Source organism: Zerene cesonia, chromosome 13 (assembly GCF_012273895.1).
Source record: "Zerene cesonia ecotype Mississippi chromosome 13, Zerene_cesonia_1.1, whole genome shotgun sequence".
NCBI classification, from domain to species: Eukaryota; Metazoa; Arthropoda; class Insecta; order Lepidoptera; family Pieridae; genus Zerene; species Zerene cesonia.
The window spans coordinates 3,357,210-3,376,639 of NC_052114.1; the positions used below are offsets into that span (position 1 = coordinate 3,357,210).

Here is a 19,430-nt window from a genome sequence, read left to right on the forward strand (position 1 = left end):
TGGAATGCCTATGCAATATACGAGAAGCTAAGTGGCTTGTAGCGCCTATTAAGGTTTCCGTTACTTGGAAACGTGTTGTTTCAGTTTTAGCCCTAAGCCAGTTTGCTAATGTTAGACTGAAACCGAATCTTGTATTTTGTACTGGGAGCCGCTTCCGTTGCAAGTCGAAACAAATTTTGTTGGCACACTTTTACGTTTTACATTTGGAATATGTACATATGTCTTCCGTTCATAACGATGAAGCACCTAATACGTCCGGTTTTATTTTAATTAGAAAATCATTAGGATTTAGAATTAATTCAAAATAACTACAATAACAACATCGACGATTGGTTTGACTTCGTACAAAATTTTGAACATAACTCAATATCCGCAAAAAAATACCTTGAATGCCTTTCTTAACCATCAGTTTATGGCGAATAATAGTAAACAAAAAAATAAGGTTTCGTGAGTCGTTGACTCTTTGGTACGCTGACACGTAACCAGGAACCGCGTACCATTCAAACACGGATCGCTGACTCGTAAAAATAAACACGCACTGTTATCCGTAACTTGCATTAGCTTATTTTTATCTACATGTATTTATTTACATCAGGAACTGTTCGATAAAAATAACTCAAATTGAAACGTTACCTATGCCATTCGATATATGTATACGAATAAAGAATATATGTGAACTCTTAATCGTATAATCTCAATCAACATATACACTACGTATGTGCGATAGACAGAGGTACCTAGAAACGCCGAGTACGTAAGGACTTGCGAAGTACTTTTGTTGTCATTGGTGTCGGTATAGTTTACGCTTGAACGCCGACCTTGCCCCTTCCTGTGGCGAATAGCCGAGCAATATCAGAATTACGTAGTCTTATTTAACAAAAAGAATGCGTGCTTTATGAGCGAATAAACATCACTAATTAATTATTATTCGGAATATCTATGAAAATATCTCTTCATTACCACTAGACCGTGATGTAGAGATCGCGCCCATTAACATAATTATCACGACTAAATTAAACAAAAATTGAGACTAATTTCTAATAATTAATACATCATTATTATCTGAAACGTTTTTTAGGGACGTGAATACAACTGCTTGAATTTTGAAAGCAGTGAATGAGAAATTTATTATTCTCGTAAGATTTTGATAATTATATAATTTTAAGACACCTCCAACAGTTTTGTAGAAGCTCCTATGGTCCATGTTAAAAAATTCTTCGACAATTTAGAACCCTAACCCACATTATGAAATGTATTAAAAAGTGATGCATTTACAATAAAAATAAATATATAATATTGTGTTTCGCATTGGACGTAATTCACTTACGAGCTTAGGTCCTTGGCATACTTGTCGTTTGTGCGACTTCATAAACGAGTGCGGAGTGAAACATAATTGTGTTTATTTCACAATTACAGAAAATAGCTGCTTATTTTATGACTAACAGTATGGAAAAAGTCGGGGTACAGACAGACTCGCCATTTTTAATAATCACAAGAAGAAATATTCAAGATTTGAAGTAGTTTTATTAGATAATCAGCAACGAGCTGCATCGGTTGCAAATACGGTATTTCATCTTAAATTTTACTATAGCCATGCTCACTTGAGCATAAAGCTGAAATAAAGCGTGGGAATGTAGTAAGTTTACCATAGAGGGTGCAAAAAGTATGAGGTCGCACACCGACCCTACAACAAGTGCATAGGGGCGGAACAAGTGAACCCAAGCTATCAAGGGGCTTTCACCACCCACTCGATATCTATGGCATTTTGTAAACTGTTCTTAATTCCATAGCGTTATTGACAGACCTTTATATTTGAACATACTTGTTTGCTGAAAAGATTAACACAACCACTATAACTATAGATGTTTTTTAAAAGTACCTACACCATTTTACAGACATCGAAATAAAGCATAACATACTCGTAAAAGTTATAAGGCGTAATCGATTAGTAAAATAAGCTTAGCAAATGTAACTCCTACAAGCCCAGATGCCTGTACAGTAGTACGCATGATGTAGCGTTTCGTGTCATGAGGAACAAAAGGCGGGTCATCATAGCGGTATCCGCATTACCCTGCACGGTACAACGCGACAACGCACCGACCGTGCAGCGTGCACCATTCACACACCGTGCGCTCGAGTTACGGGAATCGTTGATACCCGGCGTTGATTCGCTCGGTGATCCCATAGCAACCGCCGCTGTATGGGAACGCGGCTACCCTCTGCGAATACTCCCATGACGTGATAAGTACTGATAACAAAATCAAATCAGCTTAAAAGATTTGAATAGAAAATTCAATATGTATGTCCCACCGTAATCAACGTTTGAAAAACTGTATTTTCCACTGAACATAGTACACCACCGACGTACACCTGTTACACGTTGATGTGAATGTTAGATATTCATATATTTTAACAATAAAAAAATACTGCATAGGTCAAGTGTATAGGTATTAATCCACATAATGTGCATCATTAATGCCATCGCCATTTTAAGTACCTATCTCAAAAATATTAGGTAAGCTAAAGGTCGATGTTAACATTACAATATGTAGGTCTACGCATTGAAGTAGTATCACATTTTTTGCAAACTTTAATGAGCACGAATATTTTAAAAAAGCACCTGCCGCTAATGATCGACGGAACAAGGAAAGAAAATACAGTCTATTTTTAAAACTACATATTATGTTTACTTTATTACTTTAGTGGAGGTATAAATTGTAATTATATTGGTGACATAATAAGTACTCTGTTTATTACATAAATTAATTTTTAGATAACCAATTACATTAATTATTACGTAGTGTATTCCATATATTTCCAGAAAATTTCATCACTGTTTTTTCCTTTAAATAAATTAAATATAAAAATTGGAGCAAAGTAAAACTATATTGTAGAATATATCATACGTAATTTATCTATCCTATCCATTCAAAATATAAAACAGTAACCAGAATTGCGATGCAATGTATGTATTTGTGACTTATAGACCCCAAAACAATGTTAAGTATTTTATTTTGTTGTGTATGTCTGAATGTCTGTTTGTTGAGGAGATGGATTTCAAAATAAACAGTTGACGATATATACTTATATAAAGTCGTAAAAATTTCTTATACTCTCTCTTCTTTAATAATCCGCCAAGTACAAAATTTTATATATCACACGAGCGAAACCGCGGGCAGAAAGTCAGTTAGTAATAAAAGCTTCGTCGTACTGTACGTCACAATAAAAGAAAATCTTAAAGAGCCCTTACGATGTATCCGAAACGGAAAGTGAAGGAGCGTAACAAAAAAGGGTGATACAAGTTTTGTTTGTACAAAACACTAATTTGTTAGTTCGTACCGTGAATCCTTTAGCACACGAGCCGTAGCGCTTATCTCTCTCACGGCTAACACAAACCGGCTCCGGTATCAACGCATTCATGCCCTCAATGCACACGGTCAACGAGTAGTGTTTTATCAACGGTCCATACAAAAATTTACATTACATCAAATACAAATATCGAATGAATCGTGAAAGAATCGTCAACCCAGCTTTCCGGCTATAACTTCCGCGCAAAAACACATTAATTATAATGACAACGAAAAATTCTCACGTTACAACTGTTATATAACGCTTTCTTAGTAATCCGCTTAGAGTCAGGCGGTTCACACTAGGTCAATAAAATCTTTGTTCGTCTGTACATGCAATTGTCACTTCCACGGCTCCCATTTAATGTATGCTAATTAAATATGTGAAAATCATTTTATACATTTGTTTAACGCTTCAAGCAGAGTATAGGCCATAATATATGTCTGATAAAGGAATGCAAAGGCACGACACTGCAGGTATGTAACATTATGACTCACTTTTAAAGAACGCATATCGTTAGTATACGAGCGAAGCTTCAACCTAACTTTACAGAGCCTATTTTATTGCACAGATCTAAACGCTTTAAATTGAACCTGAAAGCTTTATATCTTTTTTAGGAATTCCGCGTTATGGTGAAGTACGTATTGTCTGAGAGTGCGTATGACACAACACGATTTTTTGGGTATCGGCTAGTGGATGTAGTCAGAAAGATCTGTGCAGTTACTAGGACGTTTAAAGTAGAATTAATTTCAATGTGGGAAAAAGGCAGAGCTATGTTAGTCGTCTAGCGCAATCATTTGCCCATTGGGGAATGACTCTTTTAATAAAATTAAAAAATTTATGCTACAAAACAATTAATAGAAATAAATTATTGGTAATGAAATTACGAAGTAAATAAAATTGTTAAGTAAAGTGTAATCTTAAAATTTTCATTTTTATTACACATGACTCATGGGGTGTTTGTAATACGTAATAATGTTTATTAAATCACCAATTAAAATGCAGTTTCATATTATGAGATTTTACTATAACTACTATTTTACTTAATATATATGTACATCTGCTTGTTGTGGAAAAAATATATATACCTGCAAGAAATAAAACATGGTAAGGTGACATCGTTGCTCACCTGCCGATGCGCGTGCGCATTCCTCACAATATTCAAGTGATTTAGGAGTCGGATTACAATAACTGTGAAGACAAGATCTGGAGTATGTCGGGTTTAAACAGATCTTATTACGGTCTAATATAATATGTGTCATGTTGAAAATCAAGAGATTGAACTTAATTGTAAAAGTCGACTAAGTTACGATACTTACATTTTCATAATAAAGTATGTTTTTACAAAAGTTCCAAATTATATATAATTATATATCATATTAACTATCCTGCATTTATAAAGACGATAAAACGCATATTCTGGTATTATTTCATATCCAAATAAACTTTCTATTAGATAAGATAAAAGATAATTCAAGAAAACATTTTTCACTACAGTGATAAATGATAAAGAAATATCATCGTATTTCATTCATTTATTTGCTTGCTTGTAAAATTTTGTATTTATTTATTATTTTACGAAAAATCCAAATAAAATAAAACACTGACTTTGAATTGAGCTTTTTATTCAAAAAAGTACAATTTTTATTTTTTAAAATCAGTCATTCTTTTGCACTATTTTGAACAATCTGAACATAACAGCATACATTATTGAACCACAGCCATATAAAGTAAGAAAGAGTTATGGTAAACACAGGTACGTAAGATCGTTATACAAAAAATCAAGACCAAATATAATACAAGGAAATTGCTGTACAGTTGAGGAGTTCCCTCGTCAGTGGCTCGGCTCGATCATTAAATCGACTCTAAATCGTGATTAAAATGTTAGTGTCTTTCAAATCTAGAATGTAAAATTTACAAAATCTTATGCGCTTCTACAATTTTTCTTCACCTCCATTTCCTTAGGATGCTTTTATCAGATCCTGGTTTCAGACTTATCATGACTTAAAATCGGTAGGTACATAAACAAGCAAGTTATTTTATTATCCTCCATTTTTGAAGTTGGATAACAAGAGTTTGGGACGGGACGTACAAAACAACTAAAGAAAGTATTTACCAATGCAGACGTTACATTTAGAGAGTAGTTGGGAAAAGTGATAGTAGGGCAAGTTGCTAGCAGTCTGGTTCCGTTCCGGCGCGGGCGCGTCAGAGAGATCGCACTCACGCGGCGCAGCTGACTGCTTTTGCTCTTACAAAAACCTTCTTTCGTTGGCAGTGTTATATTAGTGAGTTTAATTTAGATAAGTGTGTAGCAAACAGAAAAAAACTTTGATGTCGTTTTACAGATTTTTCATGAAATGTTAAGTCTTGATCTTAATTTTCCAAATCAAAAATCGTAGACAGGACCTTCATCCTGATCAACTTGCTATTATTCAACACAGACTCCTTATATTGCTAACAAACTTAACCAAAACTATATTTTGTTTAACTATGCAACCCTACTCGTCATGAGTGTTAGAAACTATCATAGAAAAACCTTATAGATGAATTGGCAAAATTCCTATCAGATTGCTCACTTCCGTCATGAAGAATAAAAAAAGTCTCAGACTTTAAATCTTCATAAAAATATACTTAAAAACTTCAAAGAAAGAAGATATTCAAATCTAATAGGTATGCAATTAGGTATATGAAAATTAATACGTAAGAATACGATATATTGTAAATTGGCTAATTTTTTAATAATCTCATTGCAAACACGTTGCAGTGATTCATTAAAAATTAATCTGACTTTAGATATAAAATGATAATGCTATAATAATTTCCACTTAAATATTACATATTTCAGATATCCGAACAACGGATATATTATTACACATAATCTTTATTTATAACCCCGGAATATTTGTGATATTTGACATATTATCAGTTGCAAGGTTGAGGGGTTACTGGAGCCAGGTACGGCGTGGTATCATTGTGCCACCCCATCTCACGCAATTTGATACAAAAACATTCTATCAAACTTGTAAGCAGGATTAACCATTTACTGAAAAATACGTCCTCATATTTTTTTATACCAGAATACAATAAGAAAAAAAAAATTATAAAAGCAACCAAATCAAATTGCATTTGGTTGTTTTAATAAAACTACCACACAGTCGAAAGTCCGCAATAAACGCTCGAATAAAAACTTGCATCATGCCAACAGCATACCCGAACACGAAACGCAACAAGCCATTGTCCTATTTAGAGTTCCACTTTTCCAAATATCAGTTAAAGATAATAAAAAACAATACGTTCTTACGCCAATATTTTACAGAATTCAACAAGCCATTGTTTACTAAACATTTATTATTGGATAATGCGTAGTCTACACGATACAAGTGTACTGGCAATCCTGCCGTGACGAAACATTCTCACGTTCACACGGTATGGTGCCAGTACAAATTTGCAATTAAATGACCTATGATAGAGCACAAAATATGACATAACATCAAGCACACAAATATACTTATAAATACGATGAAATTAATGCACCGCTTACCGACACGTTTATTGATTAAATATTTAAAATTGAGCACTTCCGTTGACTTAAGATTAATATAGTGAAATGAATGAGGCGATATAATTTATGTTACTTATTAAATATGCGGGTCATTGTGCCTTCTCAATCCGCCTTCTTAGTATTTCGGTTATCATAAGGTCAAAGTGGCAAAAAGTTACAATTTCGTATTTAAATTATATTAATTAATATATTTTTATCATTATACTTCAAAGATAATTGATTGGACTAAAAAGGAGGAGATATTAATATTTTTATGGCAAAAAAAAGTTTATTATAGGCAAATAGTCCATAAAAACATTCAACACACTACTCCGGATGTCTAGAAAGTGAAACTTTTAATACATACGCGCGTAAACAATTTAACGGATATTAAATCATCGTAATAAGTAATAAGCACCTTCGATGTAGCTATTTCAATTTTACAGTCATTGCACGGCAGTGGAAAAGCAAAGCCATAGTAATGACCGCAAAAGAATATACGTATAGGTGTATGATACGTATTATAAAACATTGTATGTAATTGGTACTACCATGTCCATCGTTGTTTATTATTATCGGTATAGAAATTGAAAATATTTCTTTCGTTCAAGTCTTAAATATGTGTCATGTTAATGTCAATGGCTCTTCAACAGTTTTTTTGATCGCTATTCTAAATTGGCGGGCTATTTGAATTAAAAATATTATTGTCATCTAAAGCAAACGTTATTGTGTTAACAGTTACCGAGTATAAATTTTACCGAATTATTGCTAAGGACTCTTCCGAAGGAAGAAAATCCTTTTTAAAAGAATATTTAAACGAAACCGAACTACAAGGAACCTTTTCCGACCAAAAAAATTCCAACACGCGTATTGACCCAGAAACCTCAAAGCATCCTATTTTGTATTTCACTGTATCATTGGTGAATAATAATAGACGATTGGTATTATTGACTTTTTACGGTTTTACATGGTAAATGAATTTTCATAGAGTTATAAACATATGAAATTTAAATAAAGCTTTTAGATAGCATGTAAACAAGGCTGTGTAACCAAAAAGAAAAGCTTGCAAAATTGCACTGTTTATAAGTGGAAAATATACACTGACCGACTTACGTGTATTTTATAACAACATCTTCATCCCATCGTTGAAATCTTAACTAGGTTCTTTAACAATTTCAAACAAACATTCTCGAGAGGAAGTTACGTGTTTACATTTTTGGCTAGTTTACTTAGCTGATGTGGAACGATGCTAAAGTTTAAAAACACCCATTGACTGGAGTTATCTAGCTCTAACAGTTTATAGGGCAACGCCCGTAAGGTACGCGTTGATACAGGCGCTCCTTACCAGTGGCTGACTCCGAGAAAGTCTAAAGACGCAATCAACGACGGTGAAAAGCACATAGAGGGTAAAGACTTCTGTTTAATGGCGTACTTAAATATTCAGGACGGCAATCCGCAACTGACCTACTGATATCCATTTGTTGATTTGTTACAACGATTTGTGAGGTAGAACATGTTTTAAATTGAAGTAGTGATAAATTCAATATACTGAACTAGATATCATATGTGAGTACTTACTTTAAAATAAATAGCGATCGATATGTTCTGACAGCCAATAGTGTAGCAGTTATCTACGCCATGCTATCTGCAACAAATGGTGATAGTACATTATCATAATGTTATATGGACAAATTAACAGTGGCGGGAATAAGGTCATCAGTGCAGATGCAATTGGACGTAATTGATAATAATAGGTAGACCAACAGGCCAGTGTTACTCAATTCGTATAATATATGTACAGTTTGTTTTTATGTCACGATCATTGATACAAACAAATTCGGTAGATATGCACTGATCTTATGTCAATTGAAAATTGGCCAGGCACAGCTTCATAATATACATAAAGACTCAAAAGTGTGAATTTTTTACATTTTTAAACATAGTTGTCAATAAATTATCGGATGACATGAAAAATCATTTTGTTTTGCAGTAACGTGAGCTATATAGTTTATACATATACCAAAGTAACACTTATGAATTCTAATGATTTCTTTTCTAATTTCATCATTATATATAACGATAGATACATCAAATTAGTCTGAAAACATTTTGAGAGGTATCGTCGCGTGAGTTATCTAAACGGCTGCAGGTAGACAGATATTTTGTACTAGGTTTTGTGTATATGTATGAGGATTTTGTCTCCAATATTTATATATCTGACTTACTTAAAAAATACCCTTCGTAAGGAATTATAATATTTTTGAAAAAAAGGAAAAAATATGCAAATATTAAATATATTCATGAAAATGTTACGAATACTTAAATTAAGAAAAATAAAATCCATACATGTAACCGAGGACAAAAATAATTCGCGACTGTGTTATAAGTTTAATGGGATAAATGTTTAAAAATTAAATGGAGGTGTATAGATAAGTTTTTCGTTAAAATAAATAGCTGACGAGATATGTAAAGTCGGAAAAAACTGCAGCCCCTGCAACGAAAATTCACAAAGTACAACACTAGTCCACGCGAGTGAAGCCACTGGCGGAAAGCTTGTCATGAATAGTCGTGAATTATCACGAAAAGGCTTTCATGCTTTGGCTCAGGAATCTTACAGAAAAGTTTGTATTCCTAGCAAACAGAATTTTCTACAGATTTTTGCCTGTTACTTTTTACCGTTAAATGAAAAACTGCTACATTGTCAAGTATTAACCCTCACTTACCCGAAATATTCGCGTAAAAAATAAGCGTCTACCGTATTTACCGTTATTTGTTTATAACAATGATCATGATAAATTAATCGCTTATAATGCAAAAACTGTGCTGTACATCCTAACATAGCAGCTTAAAAATATTCTACATTTCTTCAAAATGCAAAGGTATTCGCCAACAATGTAGGTATATGATGTAGGTACCATAGAACATGTTACCACGATGCGCAGCTGACTCATTGAGGCAACGACCGGGTGGTTCCACCGAATCCAACCTTCATTTATATATTTAAATTGCATTTTACCTTTTACCTTTTTACCTTTACAATACAAAGTTTGTATAGTATTTAACCTATATATTCAACTGAAAAAGTATTAAAAATATAATGCTTTCTAAGAATATTTATTACGTAACAAATATTGATCATATATAACGCTGTAAAACCGCTAACTTCACACTGTTTTCTTGGACCTAAATCCTCGTCATAGTTACTGAATCTTTTTTCTTTGTGTTACTACTCTGTTAATAATAAAATGAAGCTCCGAATACAATAGTGAAATCTATTCATGAAGCTTTCAAATTGGCAAACTGCTCTTTCTCATTAAGTGATAACAATTCTTGAATTTTTGTCTTGTAAACATACTTACGAAATACTTAAACGTAGATAACATATTTTAGCGTATATGCATGAATGTCTTTATTTCAACTTTAAAATCAAATTAGAACCTTAATGTCAACGGCAGAAGGCAGAGCCCTGTGTTTTTGGGCCCGCTTAAATTCCCTACAAACGTAATTATAATGCAAAACTCGTTATACGACACATAGTCAATACAATAGGCCCTCACGACAATCGGTTACCGGCACGTGTCACGATTACGAGTTTAAACTGTTGGAACTCTGAACACATTTCATTCGATTTATTCTCATGCCCAAAAATGATGTCTAATACCAAAACTGTGATCACAGAGACATTTAATTAATACACAAAGACCGCGATTATACGCTTTCGCTTTCTAAGAACCTCGAAGGTTATAACACTTTTGTTTTAGTTCCAATTGCTACAAAATTGACCACGCTACATTAGATGTGGATGGGAGATCTAACAAAACTGGGAAATGAGTAATGGTAGAATGGGTTGACAAATAAGCGAACTATACTTTATTGTATGTAGCTGCTCATTTACTCTATTTACAGTAGAATAAAAAATTAAAGGAGAATCAGACAGTCCTAATCTGTTTTATTGATACAAAAAAGTATTTTTTTAATAAAATTAATCAATATGAACTTATGAAATAGATTCAACGGTTGTCACCTTATCCTTCCTTAAGTGCTTCCCTTAGTATGAAACCCGAAAAGTTGAGAGATACTCAGCATGTAGAAAAAATATTTTCATATATACAATTATTCCATATGTATCTACTAATGTATTTTTATTTAATTGCAAAAGAAAATAAAGACCAACATCCAAAAACACAAAAAGTGAAATCATTATTAAAATCAAAATGATTTAGACATTATTCATTACTGAGATTTACATGTTAACATTAGAATTCAACAAAAATTAAAGACAACTAACTATTTGTTCATTTTTATACAAATAAAGTACTTTGGTACAGTTTGGGATATACATATTATACATGTTTCACTGGTTTCTTTTCATACATAAGTAATGATAACCTGCCTTATGCCTAGTATTTAAAGATAATGGTAATAAGGATTTTAACATTGTTTCTTAGCACATACTACCGAGGATATTTAACATAATTTATAATTTCATTTTAAAAATGAAGTGATGAGTTTTGGTTTAAAAAATAATATGTTGATGTTAATACAAGACACCAACCAGTAATATTCAAGGCTTATAAACATGGAGATATGAATATGACTTACACCAAAAAATTTTAATAAATTAAAAATGAGATTATAAAAATATGTTATTTCAAAATGGAACTTTGAAGTGAATAATTGAATGTTATTATATATAAAACTAGCGGCCCAAACTTTTAGCAATTGTTCACGTAGTTCATAAGATTAGTGTGTTCAAACAAACTCAAAAGTATTATCAACATTTATAAATATGGGCGTAAACTCCAAGAAAATTGTACAAATGATGCAGATTTGAGTTGGATAACAACATGTATAAGTAATGTATTTTTAAAAAGGTTTTTGTTATAAAGTAAGTAGTTCTATTGGTAAGTAGACTTACGGTGGACACTTTATGAAGGGTAATCATTTTACACCTTAGAATAAGTGTTAAATGAAACCTTTATAATTAATTATTCAAAATTAATTATAAAGGTTCATTCAAAATTGAAATTGTTCAATATTCATGATTTCTATTAGTCTAATAGAAAAATATTACTTAAAAGAACAAAAATTACTGTAATTGATATAATTAACTGGTTTAGTCTAGTTAAGTATGTACTGTAAAAATTGTAATTAAATTTAAAAATTATAAATTATTGTTGCAACATAATACAAATTCCTTGCATGAACAAGTTCTACACACTCGATAAATAAGCGTACCTAAGTATCCCTCCATCAAAACAACAAAACGAGATCGTCATCAACTTAGAACTCAATTTTTTAAAGTAATTTTTTAGTATTATGAAATTAATAACTGTTACAAACCTGTCCTGACGGTATCACAGCTAATTGAATTATAAACATTCACTATATAACTTCCTTTTCCACATTTTAATAAAAAACAGGCACTTAAAAACTTGTAACTTGTCCAACTTTTAAAACTTTTGGAAGGCACATAGGATCAAACACTTATTGACGTCAAAGTGCACCAAACATACTTTACTTTGTTCAAATGTAAAAAAAAGATTAATAAAGATGATTTATAATCCCATTAAACAAAGCATCCTTTAAAAACGTTGTTTTAATAACGCGAAATAACGACTTTAAAATATTGTACTCCCAGCAGTCAACACAACACGAGCATTTGGCGAAACTCGAGCCGTCTAGCGAGTCATTTACGTATCTTTTTATCGTAAAATGACACGCCATGGATACAAAGTTTTTTGGGCCTTCAACCGTTGCACCATATTCTGACACTTACAATTTAATAGTTATGAAAAAAAAAATATCATTATATAGGCGTGTTAAAGATAGTAATAACTAATTTGCCTTTTATAACAATAATTTTTATAGTCGTTGTGAAGGTTGTGTTTTTGTTCTTCAATTGGCTTGAAGCTATTAAAATCTTTACTTCAAATACAAACGATGAAAAAAATGCAATACAAAGGAGGCTTTAAATTTTTTTATGTTGATAATGTAATGCCGTGGACGACTTTTGTAAAATAATGTTCTTAAATGCATAAACATTCGTCCATCATACGAATGTTTGCACGTGAACGGACGTGAGTGACCGGGATCACATATTTGCCTACATCAGTGCAGAGTATATTCGCCTATCGTTCGAAATTTAACACGCAAGTAAGCGAACAGATACACAATCGTGTTAAGATTTTGAGCAGATCATCTATGCTATGGTTGACGCGAAAATAAAACTAGTTTTAGTAGTTATAGACGGTTTAAGGTAATAAACTTTATATTTAAATCAGTCATCTAGTGCTAGTAATTAGTCAGGAATTAATGTCAAGCTTATGGCAACATAGGTACAACAAATCAATCCTTTTTCCTTTTCCCCCAACTTTTAAAGTCGAATCTACAAAAAAAAAAAATAACGATTTACTTTGAATTAAACACCCATTAGAGTATTTTTAATATTATATTAATCTAAATTGTACATCCACTCACATACACACAGTAAAACGTCAATATTAAAAAAATTATCAGTCTGCATAGAACACAATACAATAAATATTTATTTAAAATCAGTTGTAAATAATACCAGAAAAATAATAAAAATAAAAAAAAATTACAGAATAGAAAGAAAAATATTTATTATAGAAAATAATACTTGACATTCTAGTCAAACCAAGAAAATCTACAAATTATGTTTATTGATTTCTTACAATACAAATCAGATTACAAAATACCTATTAATATTATAATAAGAATAAATCTACAAAAAAATGATCTTACAAATTATATCTTAGACTTGTACGTTTCTAGGGAGAGCTAAGTCAGCCTAATTTTATTCATATAAATCCTCTTAATTTTTTTAATAAATGCTATCGTCAAAATACTTAAAAAGGAAGTTATTAAATCTCTTCAATTACAAAATATTCATTTTATATGAACAAAAGTAGGATGAAATCTCAAATGAGACTTTTTGTACTGTCAAGATAACTCCCTTCATGTTATTGCAATGAATTCATGATGCAGTCTGCATTTACGTAATTTCAAGAAATTGTTTTTCAGGCAGAGTGAGTTATCAATGACAAACAAATTACACTAAAGTGAGTGACATTAGACACAAAGACATTTTATTGGTCTGAGCCCTCATCCTCTTCATCGTCTTCTTGTTCTTCTTCAGTTGAGGCAGCATCTTTTTTAGGTGGTGGTGCATCCTTGCGCGGTCTTCCTCGCCCTCTACCCTCACCAGAGCCACTCTTAAAAATAAAAAATGAATTTAAATTCTTAACATTTGTTACTCTGTTGATGATAATTTGCTTTGAAAAACATAAATACTGCTATCTACCTTAGCTTTTGGAACAGATGCTTTTTTCTTTGATCCTTTAGGCCTGCCTCTACCCCTTTTGACTACTGGTGCCTGTTCATCATCAGAAGAATTTTTTGATTCTTTAACTTTGGGTGCTGCTGCTGGCCTGCCTCTTTTCTTTGAGTCACTTTTGGCTTCCTGAAATTATTTTTTAATTTTTGGTACAAAGTGAATCAGAACGATTATTTAAGTTTAACATTACTAAAACATCAATTTACGTACTGCTTGTGTTCCATTGGCTTTCGGTCTACCTCGGCCTTTCTTTTCAACGGCAGTTGAACCATCGTCAGACATTTTACAAGTATGTAAATTAGATTTCAGTTAAAATAGATCTGAAACAAAACAAAATTGAATACTGAAATATTGACTCTTTGAACTAAAGTTTAAAGACGCCGGGAATATACTCAATAGTCATGACGCTTATCGTCGTTGTGCATTATCTCAAAAGTATTGTTGCTTTATAATGTAAACATTAAATATCTTTCGTAGATATAATAATGAATGCAAGAACAGAAAAATTATATGTAAACATGACGTATTCAATGTAGAATCATATATTGTACTAACAAAATGAGACAATAATTAACCAACCGACGCTACTCGGACGTTGTGTATAGGTACGCTATGCGGCGAGCGTCATCCATAATAACTGAAGAATGATATTACATACTCTTTATAGAAACCTTGTTCGTAAATAAAATACATGCAACTTAAGAATAAATATTACGTTAGAGTCAAAAAATATTTAATACAATTAACGTTGAAAAAAAATCACCAAGCACAATGTTAATTTAATGGAGTCTGCCTTTTTGTAATTAAGATTATACAATATTTAACAAGGAATATTTTCAGTTTATCCCATTAAAATTGAAGCAAACAGTCTCTGCGGAATAATTTTAATTAAAAAAATAAAATTACACTCACCGAATTGTTTACAGCAAACAGTATCGAATTTGCTAAAAAGATTATGGCGGGCTGAGAGCAGTGGTCCGGCGTCTGTATAGAGGTCGCCACTGTTAGTCTGAAAGCTGATAAACTTACCATATAATTTTATTTACCATTATTTATTTCTCCTGATGAAAGATGTAAAAGGATAGTATTTGTAAATAAGTATATAACAAAAATACAAAAAATATGTGAATAGCAAAAAAAATCGAATTCAACAAATATTAATGACGTGCAGATAGAAACAATCATAAAACAACCTATAGGCTGTATTGTGAATACGAACTACAAATATAATAGAAGTTCGGTAATGTCGTAAATTAAAACAAAATAATCTGTTACCTATATTTTATGATAAAATATACTAACTTTTACATTCTTCTTTATTTAAAATGGCAACTCCTGATCCCACTAAGGACGAGTTCATATCAAAGAGTAGTGTAATTATGAGTATGAGAGTTGTAGTAATCTGTAATACGGATGTTCATATTATTATACTACTCTTTGGAAGAGATTCTCGCTTTCTCAGTTCTTTGTGTACGGAGGAGGACAGACTCCAATTATCAAATACTAAAATAGTGATGACCATATGACGGCAGTTTACTACTGGGTTTAGTGTATTCTAGATTCTAGCGTTAACTATAAGTTTTTTAAGATTTTTCCTTCTTTCTTTCCAAGATGATTGTTTTTTATGACAGCTTCCCTCATTATATTTACATTTATTACATGTCGTTGTCAGATGTCAAAGTTCAAAGTAATAACAAAATAAAGTAACCTTAGCATACTTTGGCAAACATATAGAAGAGATAGGTACTAGGTTTAAGCTACTAAAAAAAGCTATTTACATAAATACGTAACACAGAAGTAAAACTAATGAGGTGTAAGGAAACCCTACGTAAGTAATGTACTACGACATCCTCTCCACTACTTCGGAATATGAACTACAATAACGTACAATTTATCATATTGATAAATTAAAAAATTATTAGATTATTTATGAATACTCAGTATTTAGTACTTCAGTAATAGTAAGGAATAACTAGTACATATGTGGTAATAACTGATACCTGTGAGCTGCGTTGTGAAGATTATAAATACAGAACAATGATAAAGAAAATATCGACACTATAATTATTATATAACAATCATGATGGCTCCAGTTGAACCTAGTAAAGAAGATTGTTGCAATAGTGGTTGTAATCCTTGTATATTTGATGTATATGAAAAGCAGTTAAAATTATACTATAAGCTAAAAGAGAGTAATGAAAATGTTGCAAACAATAATTATAATGGTATTTTACAGCTGGAGTATACAATGTTTGTTGTTACTGGAATTTTGAATTTATATGATTCACACAAGATAATAAAGTTCAAAAGAAAAGTTGATGGTCATAAAGTGTGGTGGAATCCTGGTGATCATTTTTTTGTTTTATATAAATCTAAAAGTATAAAGTGCTCACGAGCATACACTCCGATAAAATTAAAGCAACATGAGCTTCACAATTTTGATTTCTCTGTTGTTGTTAAGAAATATCCCAATGGTTTAGTGTCTAATTATTTGTTTAATTTAGATGAAGGGGATTTAACATATTGGAGGGGTCCATATGATTCTTATGAAATTATTCCAAATAAGTATGACAATATCATTATGATAGCACAAGGTACTGGTATTGCACCTTTTATGTCTATAATAGAAAGCATTTTACTGAATGAAGATGACATTACTAAAATTTTTTTATACTTCTGCTGTCAATCTATGGAAACAATTTTATTCAGGGATGAGTTATATGCTTATAATTCTTATTGGAATTTTAAATATGAGGTCTATTTGAGTCAGTGTTTCTCAGAAATTGATATGAAATATGAAGAACCTATTATAAAGAGACGTCTTACCTTCGAGGATATAAAAAAGTTACCTCAAGAGTCAAATTATCAATATTTGATGTGTGGATCAAATGCTTTTATGGAGTACTATAAAAATCTTTTTTTATTGCAAAGTGTTCCTTCTGATTACATAGTGTTGTTTTAAATGCACACATATTTTATCTATTATCCACCCAAATCTCGTCACCTAATAAAAAGAGAAAATATTTTTTGTTTATATTTTTCTTGTAAACATTGTTTTACTTGAACAATACCCCTCCCCGAAACCAAAGTTGGACTACACCCATAGACTAGACTCAATAATTACGTGTTGTATTGAAATTGCACTTGAACTTAATTGAAACTGAAATTTGCGCTTGGCGATGAAATAGTCCAGCCAATTTGCAAATTTGAAAGGTTGCGAATGAACGTCCAAATATTTTCTTGCGTGTGAGCACCCCTATACAGTACCACCTGCCATACAGTTAGGAAAAACTCATGTGTCTCATTAGGCAATATTATCAACATCATTAACGACCTATTAAATTTTGTGTATTATCATTAGCATGATTGGCGTCATATAAAGATGACTAACCGATGAGACAAATGTGAAAAACGTTTAGTAAATTAAGTTGTTGATTTTTCTTTTTTTTTGTAAATTATTTCAAACACTTCTTATTCAAATTAAAGTGAAGATTACAGTTTTTTCAATACACTCAAAAGTTGACGTATCACATTTGTGTTCGTTTCAAAAACAATATTTTGTCTGTACCTACTACATAACATGTCAAACCAAAGAACTCGTATCTGAGACAAAATTCAATGTTTATGACGACATAATGAAAGGCGTTTAAAAAAAAAAGTAATGATTTTTTCGCGCCGGCGCGAATCGCATTCGTCTGAACACCTGCAGATTCGTTGAAAATGATATTTTCTATGATAATAAATGATTACATTAATTTGCCTGTGAAATTTTATTAATTTGCCGAATAGATTAATAGTAAATAATTGGAAGTAAGATTCTGTGATTGTATTGTATGGACAGCGATATAGTGTAAGTGAAGTGAAAGAAGATATTATTTGATTATCAAATCTGATAATTCATAAATACAAAAGAATATGGGTTCAATTGTTCTCAAAAGTTTATCCATCCTTTTGGGTTTGTTTTTTATTTTCATGGGGACCACGAAAATAACTCCACTAATATCTAAAGAGCTACACAAAGAATTGGTAAGAGAGTTATTTCTTTATATATATTTTTTTGATAAAATATACTTCAAGAAATATGTAAAGGTCGCTAGGTGCATTACATTTTTTTTTGCGTAGCGATGATCCTCGCTATTTTGGTATTTGGCTTGCCGCCTAATAACACGGTGGAACTGTCTGGTGACAGGCTGATTCCAAGGCGCCGTCTTATTGTGTTTATGTACTCAATAATATAAGGGTTATTTTACTTATCGATATAAAATGTATATTGTAATGTATAATATTGTTCAAGTGGAGGGCTTATCAATGCAATTATATATTTATGCACTGTTTTTTTTCTTGGAATTGATGAATTATATTTCTACAAAAATGAAACTACTATGTAGAGACTGCAATCCCGCAAAATGCAATCACACAATCCCGGGATCACTGCTGAAGCGCGGATCCGCCGACAGCGAAACAAAAAAAAATGACGCTCGCTAGTAAATATAATATCTACTATATAAAAATAAGTCGGGTTTTCCTTCCTGACGCTATAACTCCAGAACGCACGAACCGATTTCCACGGTTTTGCATTCGTTGGAAAGGTCTTGGGCGTCGTGAGGTTTATAGCAAAGAAAATTCCGGAAAAATTTCAACAGAAAAGCGGGAAAAACGAAGCCATCTGGTGGCGAAACGGAGTTCGCCGAGTTTGCTAGTTGGACATAAAAATAAATATTGATACACAAAGCTTTGTTATATTGTTTTCTAAATAGTTATTTATTGTGCTATTTTTATGTCTCAAATTACATTGTGTTCTATAATAATTGAGACAAGACTCTGAGTTCATTTAATAAAAAATCACGAGTGTAGCTATTTACATTAGATTTAAAATTACTAACGATAAATCTAGTAAGATTTTGAAATTGAAAAATGCTAGTGCAGGATTACTTATATCTATGTCAAAGAGTGATTAAACATGCTACAATTAACAGAGTATATAAGTACAGGGATATATATAGGAGTATTACTAAAACACTGGGAATTTTGGATTTAGGTGTTACTCTTAGCTAAAGCTAAAACGATATACCACTTTACAAATGCATGTTACAAAACAGTTCAACAATCAAGTTGTTATTTACAAAAATTATAACATAAAACACAAAAATTCGAACTCGAAATCAGTTACAGTCTATTTGA

At 31.7% G+C, this 19,430-nt stretch overlaps 4 protein-coding genes across 6 annotated transcripts in view; 2 read left to right on the forward strand and 2 right to left on the reverse strand.

Moving 5' to 3' along the window:
• LOC119831022 (afadin) overlaps nucleotides 1-12,569 on the reverse strand; it is a 60,836-nt gene extending 48,267 nt beyond the window's left edge. For all 3 annotated transcript variants that reach the window (XM_038354236.1, XM_038354235.1, XM_038354234.1), the window contains exons 1-2: nucleotides 12,233-12,569; nucleotides 8,468-8,534 (exon numbers count right to left, since the gene is read on the reverse strand). The gene's annotated coding sequence lies outside the window, so the exon portion shown is untranslated. The remainder of the gene's footprint in view (nucleotides 1-8,467; nucleotides 8,535-12,232) is intronic.
• Nucleotides 12,570-13,494: 925 nt separating this feature from the next.
• On the reverse strand, nucleotides 13,495-15,293 carry LOC119831340 (high mobility group protein HMG-I/HMG-Y-like). The gene is made up of 4 exons (XM_038354642.1): nucleotides 15,162-15,293; nucleotides 14,460-14,569; nucleotides 14,217-14,375; nucleotides 13,495-14,127 (listed from the first exon to the last, which is right to left on the reverse strand). The coding sequence occupies exons 2-4, from the start codon at nucleotides 14,529-14,531 to the stop codon at nucleotides 14,002-14,004; spliced, it is 357 nt and encodes a 118-aa protein (XP_038210570.1). The 5' UTR covers nucleotides 14,532-14,569; nucleotides 15,162-15,293; the 3' UTR covers nucleotides 13,495-14,001.
• Nucleotides 15,294-15,613: 320 nt separating this feature from the next.
• LOC119831511 (NADH-cytochrome b5 reductase-like) lies at nucleotides 15,614-17,255 on the forward strand. The gene has a single exon (XM_038354907.1). It carries the CDS (start codon nucleotides 16,330-16,332, stop codon nucleotides 17,209-17,211), a length of 882 nt encoding a protein of 293 aa, XP_038210835.1. The 5' UTR covers nucleotides 15,614-16,329; the 3' UTR covers nucleotides 17,212-17,255.
• A 665-nt stretch (nucleotides 17,256-17,920) lies between these two features.
• Nucleotides 17,921-19,430, forward strand: part of LOC119831166 (transmembrane protein 35A) — a 9,272-nt gene continuing 7,762 nt past the window's right edge. The window contains exon 1 of the mRNA XM_038354439.1: nucleotides 17,921-18,275. Within this exon, the coding sequence (XP_038210367.1) occupies nucleotides 18,165-18,275 (111 nt within the window). The 5' untranslated portion in view covers nucleotides 17,921-18,164. The remainder of the gene's footprint in view (nucleotides 18,276-19,430) is intronic.

Coding starts and splice junctions, on each gene's coding strand:
- LOC119831511 (XM_038354907.1), top strand. CDS start 16,330: ATGATGGCTCCAGTTGAACCTAGTAAAGAAGATTGTTGCAATAGTGGT.
- LOC119831340 (XM_038354642.1), bottom strand. CDS start 14,531: ATGTCTGACGATGGTTCAACTGCCGTTGAAAAGAAAGGCCGAGGTAGA. Junction 14,376..14,459: donor AAGCCAATGGAACACAAGCA/GTACGTAAATTG, acceptor AAATAATTTCAG/GAAGCCAAAAGTGACTCAAA. Junction 14,128..14,216: donor CATCTGTTCCAAAAGCTAAG/GTAGATAGCAGT, acceptor TTTATTTTTAAG/AGTGGCTCTGGTGAGGGTAG.